The sequence below is a fragment of the Poromitra crassiceps genome (genome assembly GCF_964638095.1).
Source record: "Poromitra crassiceps genome assembly, chromosome: 1".
Lineage (NCBI taxonomy): Eukaryota > Metazoa > Chordata > Actinopteri > Beryciformes > Melamphaidae > Poromitra > Poromitra crassiceps.
In genome coordinates this window covers 42442098-42452290 of record NC_139623.1, presented here as the reverse complement: position 1 = coordinate 42452290, position 10193 = coordinate 42442098, and the positions used below count along the sequence as shown (strand labels likewise).

General features: G+C 42.5%; 1 protein-coding gene across 1 annotated transcript; it reads right to left on the bottom strand.

The window, feature by feature from the left end:
* Positions 1–3963: 3963 nt before the first annotated feature.
* rnft1 (ring finger protein, transmembrane 1) lies at positions 3964–9950 on the bottom strand. Its single transcript, XM_083646717.1, has 9 exons — positions 9807–9950; positions 8709–9172; positions 8551–8627; positions 8361–8461; positions 7721–7874; positions 7180–7338; positions 6994–7059; positions 5533–5634; positions 3964–5064 (listed from the first exon to the last, which is right to left on the bottom strand). The coding sequence occupies exons 1-9, from the start codon at positions 9830–9832 to the stop codon at positions 4930–4932; spliced, it is 1284 nt and encodes a 427-aa protein (XP_083502843.1). The 5' UTR covers positions 9833–9950; the 3' UTR covers positions 3964–4929.
* Positions 9951–10193: the final 243 nt, after the last annotated feature.

The following is a 10193-nucleotide window of genomic DNA, read 5'->3' as shown; positions in this document are numbered from 1 at the left end:
ATTAACATCACTGGTTTCAAATCCCACCTGTCTCACTGTCTGTGTTGTCAGTGTGAACACAGTGTGTATAAAATGAACTCCAAAGTAAACAGCTCATAACTCAGCACGATGAGTGGCTGTCACTGTCTCTACCTGATAAGCACACTGTTGGTTTGATTCCCAATGGAGGAGACATTACAGTACTGCCCTGTCTTTAACATCACCAGCTGACAGAGCAGCGTAGCGCCTCCTACAGGCAGATACACAGCAACACAGCGCCTCCTACAGGCGGATCCACAGAAATGGACACTGGACAGACTGCAAAGAGATCCAGAGCAGACATGTCATATACAGATAACACAAGACCAACGTCAGTAAAAGTTCAGCTCTCTGTGGTTTCCTGTATCATAACCCTCTTCTCATTCTCCATAAGGTTAAACATTTTAAGGAAAACATAAGCACCAGATTTAAGGGTGTTTTGTGCAGCTGATTCTATTTTATGGACACCTTAACTCTGACTAAGGGAAATCTTAACCCTGTTAGACAAACAATCCAGGCGGTCTTGCTTGATGTCAGTCCCCAGGTTTTGATGCAGACTACCATGGAATAAAACTAAGGCACTCCGTATTCAGCCAGCAGGTCCCCCTACTGGCTTTGAGCAGGGGGACCTTGTGTGCGCTGCAGGATTTTAATCCATTACGGCGTAGTGTGTTACTAATGGTTTTCTTTGAGACTGTGGTCCCAGCTCTCTTCAGGTCATTGACCAGGTCCTGCCGTGTAGTTCTGGGCTGATCCCTCACCTTTCTCATGATCATTGATGCCCCACGAGGTGCAAACAAAGGTTTCTTTACCAAATATTAAGTTCTGTTTTTCTGATGTATCAAATACTTATTTCATGCAATAAAATGCAAGTGAATTACTTAAAAATCATACAATGTGATTTTCTGGATTTTTGTTTTAGATTCCATCTCTCACAGTTGAAGTGTACTGTACCTATGATAAAAATGACAGACCTCTACATGCTTGTAAGTGGGAAAACCTGCAAAATTGGCAGTGTATCAAATACTTGTTCTCCCCACTGTATGTGTAAATAATAGATTGTAAATATAAATATTATATATATATTTATATATTATATATTGTAACGGCACAGGCGAGGCTGGTTTCGAACCCGAGGTCTCCAACTTACAAGCCCAACACGTTAACCATCCGACCAAAAGGACAATCCCAGGACCAACGTGCCAAAGGGACAATCCCTTTGGCCAAGGATCAACGTGCTCGCTTTATCCACCCAGACCCAGGATCCTACAATATAAATATTAGATTATAATAGGTTTCTTCCTACTCGTTTTTTGAAATGTGAAGTTAATGTTTATTTGTTTTAATGATTTTTTTTATTGCTTTTTTATTTCTCACATTTTCAAAATAAAGATTTCATTCATTCATTTTCCAAATCATAATTGTAGTTTTTGTTGTGTTTTGCCACTTTCTATTTCCTGCATCCTCCTAATATGGGTGGCCTTAGTGGTTCTAAAATAACTACAGTATATACTAAGTCTATACCCATCAAGCAACAAGTCAACAAACTCCGTTTTTCAATTTCCTACAAAATCTGATTTCAACAAGGATGCTAATTTTCTCAAGACATTTACTTTCTTAAGCTACTCAGCAGATGCACCTGTCCATTTGCTACCTATACAGCAATAAGCCACAGACTTCAATCATTTGTATATATTTATTCAGATAATTTGTGGATCTAAATGCACAAAAAAATTGCAAGTGTGAAATGATTTCAGTATATATACTCTAATAAAATAGATGCTTCTTCCTCTCTTTGGTTTTTACAAAAAGGAGGCTACACCACCTGTATAGAAAAATAATTTATGTGTGAATCAAATGAATCTCACAAGCTCACTTGCATCCTTTCACAATAAAAAAAATCACCCCAAGCTGAAAGCAAAAGTCTGAAAAAGCAAACCATGTTCATCCGTTACTTAAGTGTCTCATTCAGCACCTGGAAACAGGCTGGCAAATCTGTGGTCATTACTGGACTGTGCACCGTATGGCTTCACAGCTTCCTCAAAACATAATGCAGTTTGCTAGTTTGGGAGATGGACACTGGAGTAGAGGTCAGCAAGCACACACTGCTTACCTCTACACATGCACAATTCTCTTCAAAATTCAGACACGCGTTGGTAAGTCCCACACATTTAGCAAAACAAGGTTTCATGGGTGCACGTTTGATCCAACTTAGTAGCAGGGAGAAATCTGATTAACATAATACTTTGAAACATATTCCTGTTATGCACCCCTATTTACAAGTAGAAGAAAGACTGGGAATTTCTCACTCCTTGAGGACTGTTTCTACTTGTTCCTCTACAAAGTAAAAGATGAACAATGTGACAAGAGAAACAATAAAACAATGCAAAAGAGCAAAGCAAAACAACACTAGAGGGCATGCAGAAATCCAACTTTCAGTTGTCTGTAAAAGCAAATTTATACTGACTGCGGAGTGTCCGGTGTCCACGGTGTTCAGGGCAAGACCGTTCTCTCCGCAGAGGCACATCTTTTTATGGTAAATACGGTAGCAGTGCAGCGTCTGCAGAGAGCGGAGAATCCCCCTCCAGGCTCCCGTTGTGTTTTTAGCGAGAATGCAAATGTCACATCAGTTCTTCCGTGTGTGATCCTGATTTATATCGGCGAATAATCAATCCTAGTGCAATTGTAGGCTATTTTCAGTTTGTTTTTAGCAAGTAAGTTTGTTGTCTTCTTGTTTTTGTGCTTTGCATTAAATTTTTTCGATCTCAAATCATTTTTATTGACGTAGTAAATTGTAGGCTATTCACTCTAAAATGGGCTCCCTCATGACTGTGAGAAAAGGATCATGTTGCTCCCTCACTCATGTGGCGATGCTCAAACCTGTTCATTTTGCACTGATTTCGCCGGTCACTTGGTCAGTTTGTGGAGGCTTCTTCCCTATACAAACCATAGCAAACATTAGCCAATCATAGCCTCGGAATTGACTGCACGAGCTCGCGGCGTGCTCTGCGGAGTTACATTTTTTGAGAGGAGCGCGGAGCTCCGTGCAGTCCCTCCGCAGAGCTTGTGCAGAGCGCCGTGCCCGCCGCACAGAGCCTCCGCTCCGCGAAAACCGGACACTCCGCAGTTAGTATAAATTAAGCTTTAGAGTGACAAATAGGGACTTCCTGGTACATTACCCAGAGCATGCCAAGATGCAAGTTATGTGTCCTTACTGGCCTTGGTCAGTAGGGGGCACAGCCCTTAAGAAACAGAGGAACAGTGTGGACAAGATTAGTCAATGGGGTTTGTCTGCCAAATTAAACTCACATAACGCGTATCAATAATAACAATGTCCTGGACCCAGAGGCTCCCCGTCTCCTCCCCGTCGTTCAGTCCCCCAACTTTTCTGACCGCTTCCGCCTGTGACCACCCTGTGCAAACATTGTCCATATTTTACTTCTGTCACCGTTTCCATTTTCTTAATTTTACTTTACTATTTATACTCACTTTACTGCTTACGACTAACTCCATCTTGCCCTCAAGGAAGACCTGAGCCCCAAACTGTAAATAGTTCTTCTGTTCCTTGAGCTATCATCAATACAAGGGTTGACGTTTGTTCTTCACATTTGTGAGCGGGGGGGACTGTGTAACCTGAACTGAAAACTATATTTGTGGAGATAAATTCTTTCCAATTTTGGATTTACAAGTAATCTTACAATAGCTGTGGTGTGGGAAATTAATTTATCTTTTTGGAGAATGATTGGTATTTTAAATGAACATGTTTTATAGTCGGTCAAAGTGTAGCATGTTGAGCTTGACATGTTTTGGTTTTAATGTTTTATTTTTTATCTTAAAATAAACTTTATTATATATATATATATATATATATATATATATATATATATATATATATATATATATATATATATATATATATATATACTGTATATTAGAGATGCGCGGATGAGCTTTTATGCCATCCTAATCCATGCAGTGCACTGTACTGATTACAATACATGCATGAACCGTCCGCCCGCCATAAATCCACGCAAATTATTTCATACTATTTATAGATCCGCGCCCGCCATCCACCCGACGCTATAAAACGCTATAAAAGGAGCGAACTTGCGGTTTCTGCTGCCGTTGGTGCGATCGCTGCAGTCCAAGACTCCAAATAAACTTCCATGCTGTATTAGGTCCAGTCCACCACTTGCCCTCATGTAGTTTACTCAGCTAACGCTATAGATTTAAGTTTAGTTTACTGGATTGCCTCATTGTATGGGAAAATACGAACGCGTCTTCTCTTCAAACACGTCTTCAGCGGAGACTCCTTTTTGAGGGTGACATCATTGACCATATATGGACGAAAAGTGTAGCCTTGCGACCTAGCACATGGCTATTGTTGTGTTTACGGCCGTGGGTCCTTTGGGGGATCTACAATAGGCGACTAAGAATGTGCCTGACGAAAAATGTAGCTTAAAATACGTTCATAGACTAGAGAACGTAATTAATATTATTTTTCCTCATTAATGATACATCGTTTCAACCGCCCGCAACCCATCCGCTATTAATCAGAATGTTTATTTTTATGATCTGGCCCGCCCGCGGGGCGGGATATCTGCGGTCAGCGCGGTTATAACTGCAGCCCGCGCATCACTAATATATATATATATATATATATATATATAAGACAAATAGGGACTTCCTGGTACATTACCCAGAGCATGCCAAGATGCAAGTTGTGTCCTTACTGGCCTTGGCCAGTAGGGGGCACAGCCCTTAAAAAACAGAGGAACAGTGTGGAGTTGTGGACTGTGGACAACATTAGTCAATGGGGTTTGTCTGCCAAATAAACTCACATATCAAACGCGTATCAATAATAACAATGTCCCGGACCCAGAGGCTCCCAGTCTCCTCCCGGTCATTCAGTCAATAGATCTGCAGGTGGGGAGAGGTGGCGCCATCCCTCCACTTGTAGACCTTCTCTGTGATGACGGTCCGGCACAGGGGGCAGCTCTTCTCCCGGTGAAACCACAGAGCGATGCATTCATCACAGAATATATGCTGCAGGGAGGACAGACAAAAGCGCAGCCTGTTCTGCAGTGCACTGTACTGATTACAATACAACTCCACGGCGCCACCATGTGGACGTAATGCCGCAATTGCAAATGACAGAAATCAACCGACTGCAACACTTGTTAGAAAATAATGTAGTTTTCACTTGTCGAGAGCTAGAGGCAGAGTGAAATTTGACAGAGGCGGCTGCCTCGTAATTCTCTATGCAGGAAAACCCTAAATTCCAGCACTCTCAATGACCCATGTTTATTTTCAAAAACTTTTAATCCCTTATTTGATTTTTTTCTAATTCACAAACTTTCAAGGATTTCAAGAATCCATGGTAACCTTGTAATTAGGTATGATGCTCTAAAAATAAATCCATTTACAAATTATTCCGTCTACCACTAGGGATGTCCTTGAGTGTGTGTAGGTATGAGAGCCTAGCTGTGGGTCCATATATTTCGGTGGTTTTACCTGGCAGAGCAGGGCCCGCGGCTCCCTGTACTCTCCCTGGCAGATGGGGCAGATGTCTCCAGCCTCGCTGCACTGGCTCCTGGTGGCTGCTGTCCCCGTATGCTGAGGAACAACCATCACAAAAACAAAACGCTTTCAGAAAATAGATAGTTGCGGTCCTCAGTTCTGATTGGCTGGGTGCTGTTTGAAGACACAATAACACATATATGACCGAATAACAGTCAATTTATTAACTGCACAAACTGAAAATCACCACTCATGATTGCTTATGTGTCACTTAGCTTGTCAGATTTTTCAAACTTTTTTGTTTGTTTATTTTGTTTTAATACAATTATGTGTCACTGTTGTTTTACAAAAGCAATAAGCCACGTGATTTTAGAGCAGCCAAGATGGTTCAAACTAGGCTTTCCCAACCTTGGCGTCCCCAGAGGTTAAAAATCGCAACCAGGTGTTGAAGTAAGTGGTGCAGGTTTAGGAGCAGTCATAGGCTACTCCTGATTGGTCTATCCTCTCAACTACAAACAGACATCGTGCTACAAACTGACACGTCACGTATCCACCTTATTTTTGAATGCCCCACTGTAAAAAATAATTGTGGGTACAAGGTCCGGTTTAACGTGACTTATTGTTGCAGCTGGCATTTCCTTTGTTATACTTGGCTGCAGACCCGAATTATAAACCGGAAACTGGAGGACGTTATAAAAGTTATAAATATAGTCACGTTATAAACAACTAACCAACGCTGGGGGTCCGTATGGAAACAGTGTTACTCGAAATGGTTAAAAGTTAAATCAATTTGGTCATTCAGTGGCGTTTTACTGCCATGTAAAGTAACTATTACGCTAGCATTAGCCACAGTAGCCGACTACCCACAATGCATTACATTATCCCAGCACCTGAACGACACGGCTGTAGAGCAGAATGGCTCTGCTGTAAAATCCTCATAGACGTTTTTTTTGTCAAGTTAAAACCATAGACTGTAAAACAGTCTATTACACCGGAAGCGGAAGAAGCACCCATCAGGCATCATGCCATCTAGAAATAAGGTGGATAGACACGGCTGAGGTGTTTAAAAAATGGGTCCCTTGACAAATTCTTAACCAGGCAAAATAACTGTGATAAAATGTGACTTATTTTCCAACACTCCTGACCAGCTTAAAAGAGCAGCTTGATTTCTGTCCTCCTAAATTATTTAATATTGATAAATATTTGATTTAGGCTTACCCTCAACATCAAAACAATGTAAAGATAATATATTTTTACAATAGTATTTCAGTGTTAAGGTCACAGGAAAGGAAATGTATGTAACAGTTTGTTTCTGCAAAAAAAAGAAAAAATAGAAAAAGGCTGGGGACCTCTGGTTTCGGGACTCTGCTTTGTACGGTGCTGAAACACACCTCTTGATTGGTGTCTTATTGCAAACTTTAACTATTTAACAAGGAAGGTTGTTCCCCACTGTACCTCGCCCTTGAGACATATCCTCAAAGTTTTCAGTAAAGACGTCCACTGTCCATACAATCCTAAAAGCTGCAAGCAAGCAAGAAAGAAAGAAAGAAGTTAAAAAAAAGAGAGACTTGGACCAATTATTTCAGGCAGCTTTTCCATGAGGACGAGTAAGATGTGGCTGTCTAATCCCAGCGGTATCACCTTCAGTATGAGGTAGCCCAAAGCCAGCAGGACCCCCAGGGTGAGCCCGGGGGTGCCGTCCACCTCCTGGTACATGACCAGGTAACGGAACCACAGGGGAACAGGAGCCATGGCCTGCTGCACCTGACCCAGCTCCTCTGTCAGCATCAGCCACCGCCCCTGGAGAGACAGCCAGATAGACCGAGACATGCGCACACGCACAGTACGCGTACCAGTAAACTTTTTAAAAAACAACCTCAAGACTTGTCACCTCTCAGCAAGAAGGTTGTGGGTTCGAATCTCCACCCCGGTCCTTTCTCTGTGGAGTTTGCATGTTCTCCCCGTGTTTGTATGGGTTTCATCCCACAGTCCACAGATATGCTGTGTTTGTGTAGTATTGTAATGTAATTTAGTAAAATGCCTAGAGTGAATTATGATGGATGCATGCAACCTATGTTGTGTGTAGATAGATATAGGATGTAGCATATGACTGTGATGATGCTATGTAAAGCCCTTTGAGACATGCTTGTGATAAGAGCTATAAACAGAACTGAAGTCTTACCTTGGTTCTGTAGGTCACCAGTGAAGAGGGCAGCAGGAGGATAAGGCACTTAATCCCCATGAAGAGGAACTTAATGATGAAGTTGGTGATGCCGACAGCCCAGAGAACCTCCCAGAAACCCAGTGGCTCAATGGTTGGGCTGAGGAAGATGAGGCTGGGGTGAGGGAGACAATCCGTTTAGAACTCTGCGTTGTTTAGGACTATAGAGACACTGCATGAAATAGGCCACGCCCATGACGGGGGAAAGCTCTCCATTCACTACCATACACCAGCATCATTTTCCTTGAATTAAACATAGCTAAAAGCTGTTGTGTGGTGGGCTGCACAGACAACAAATGTAAAAATTGACAATTAAACTTTTTTTGTACTCCCGAGCAAAACAAGGAAGCCGTTGAGAATTGGCGAGCAGAAAAATGTGGATCTAGCTGTCAAGATAGTAAGTTGGAGTGTTCATCTTCCGTATATATGATCTTTGTGTGCAACACGTGACATAGGAGAACGCCAGGATTGGGGGGGGGGGGGGGTTTTGTTTCCCCCCGTTTTGGGCGTGGTTTCTGAATGATGACACGCTCCGCAGTGTCTCTATTATACATGCCATGAAGGTGGATGATGAGATGAGAGCTGACAGATTCAGTCTTACCAATGGTAAAGTGTCTCAGTGAAAAAAGTGTAGTAAAGCAGCAGGGCAGAGGAGGTCAGGAACAGCAGCAGCCATAGGCACTGCAGCTTTGAGTGACGATCCTGATGGCACAAATGGGCAAATTCCATTTCAGTTCGCTTTTAGGAGCATAAGCAATATACACAAATGTGTTTTCCTTTCCACGACTTACCTGAAGAAAGACTTGAGTTTGAATGTCTTTATTCACATACAGGAAAGTTGTGAAGAGGCCGACCCCAACCGCCAAACCTGGTGAATCAGGAGGAAGAGTAAAACAAGCTGCCTTGTGTTGAGAGTTTTGATAATGCAGTTTGTTCATCTGCTACTTACCAAGAACATGTTGGATGACCAGTTTAGCACATAGGATGACTAGGAAAGGAAGACTCTTTTGGAGCCAGCGGAAGAGGTAGCGAAGCTCAGAGAAGGAGGTGCTGGGCTCCCCGGAGTCCAGGTCAGGGTCAGCCGCGTCCCCTTCGGGCCCCGTATGCGAGTGGTGCTGGGGCTGATTATGTCCGTGCGAGTGGGAATGATGTCCGTGCGAGTGGGAATGGGAGTTGGCTCTGGACCTTCTGGATGACGTACCTCCGCCAGACTCCCCAGGCCCGCCGCTCATGGGTATCCGCACCTCGCTGCTCTCGAGGTGGGCAGCGCCACCGGTGGCCGGGGTCCTGGTGAGGAGCTCTGGTTGCAGAGTCAGGGACAAACCATTTCCTGCAGGAGTGCCCCGCTCGCTTGAATTAGGCTGCATTACAGTCTGCCACTCCCTCACTTTCAATGCTCTTCTGGGATCACTCCTTGGGACACAAAAGACACATGATAAGCAAACAATCTTACCACTGCATACATTTTAAATTCTGTCAGAACAAACATTTGTTTGGAAAAAAAAGTCCATGTTCTGTAGCAGGATTTTTCGTTTATCTTCCGTAAATACCCCGGAAACTGGGCTCTCTCCAGACAAACTGATAATTTGGTCGAGCAACTATGTTAATCCAATAAGGTAAACTAATGATGTTTTCATGCCTTGAATATATTATCGTGCAGTAGGCTACTACTTGGACAGATATTACAAATAATAAATTTGGAAGTTAAGTAGTCTGTGTAAAGTTAGCTACTTGGCAGAACAGTTGACATTCCACCACAAATCTTTGTTTTTACTTCAAGTGGTTGGGCTAGTCTAGTCAGTATTGGAATAGTTTAAAACTACCTCAACTCATCAATATCATCCGTCTCACATAATGTGATCTCCCTCACTTACTGAACGCCAATAGCACACAATGAACCCCCAAATAAAGAGAGGACCACTGTGTTACCTAGACTAACACATACAAACTAATACATAGCAATCTGAGCTAGCTAACAGTTAGATGTTTGCTATCATGCTAACGTTAAGTTACACACACACTCGCAGTTGAAAAAGCTTCATTTTACCTGTCATTCTGCACCCGGAGTTTCATGGTAAGCTCCTGCTCCCCATCTAATAAACGGTCCAAATAGCAAAATTAAACAAAGGAAAAAAATAAATAAATCGAAAACAAAAGTAACTCGTAACGCTTCCAAGCTAAGTCATAAGCTTCTCGGTCAGAAACATCTTGAGGTATTTACGACAGCAGCAGACGTCGCAATTTTCTTCTTCGTCTTTTAAATTTACGACGGTTTGGAGAAAATGTGTGACATTACTGCCATCTAGTGGGTCATTTATAAATTGCATTCATAATCACATCCTAAAACTGGTTCTCAGAAAGGAGACAAAGGAGGGACTGGAGCACACTGATAGATATGCAGCTTTTAATTGTGCAAACAGGTGACTAACGTTTC

Excerpts from the sequence above, each read along its gene's own strand:
- rnft1 (XM_083646717.1), bottom strand. The coding sequence starts at position 9,832 with ATGAAACTCCGGGTGCAGAATGACAG. Across the intron at positions 9,173-9,806 it reads CTCCGGGTGCAGAATGACAG|GAGTGATCCCAGAAGAGCAT; the intron begins GTAAAATGAAGC and ends TTGTGTCCCAAG. Across the intron at positions 7,060-7,179 it reads TGGGCTACCTCATACTGAAG|CTTTTAGGATTGTATGGACA; the intron begins GTGATACCGCTG and ends GCTTGCTTGCAG.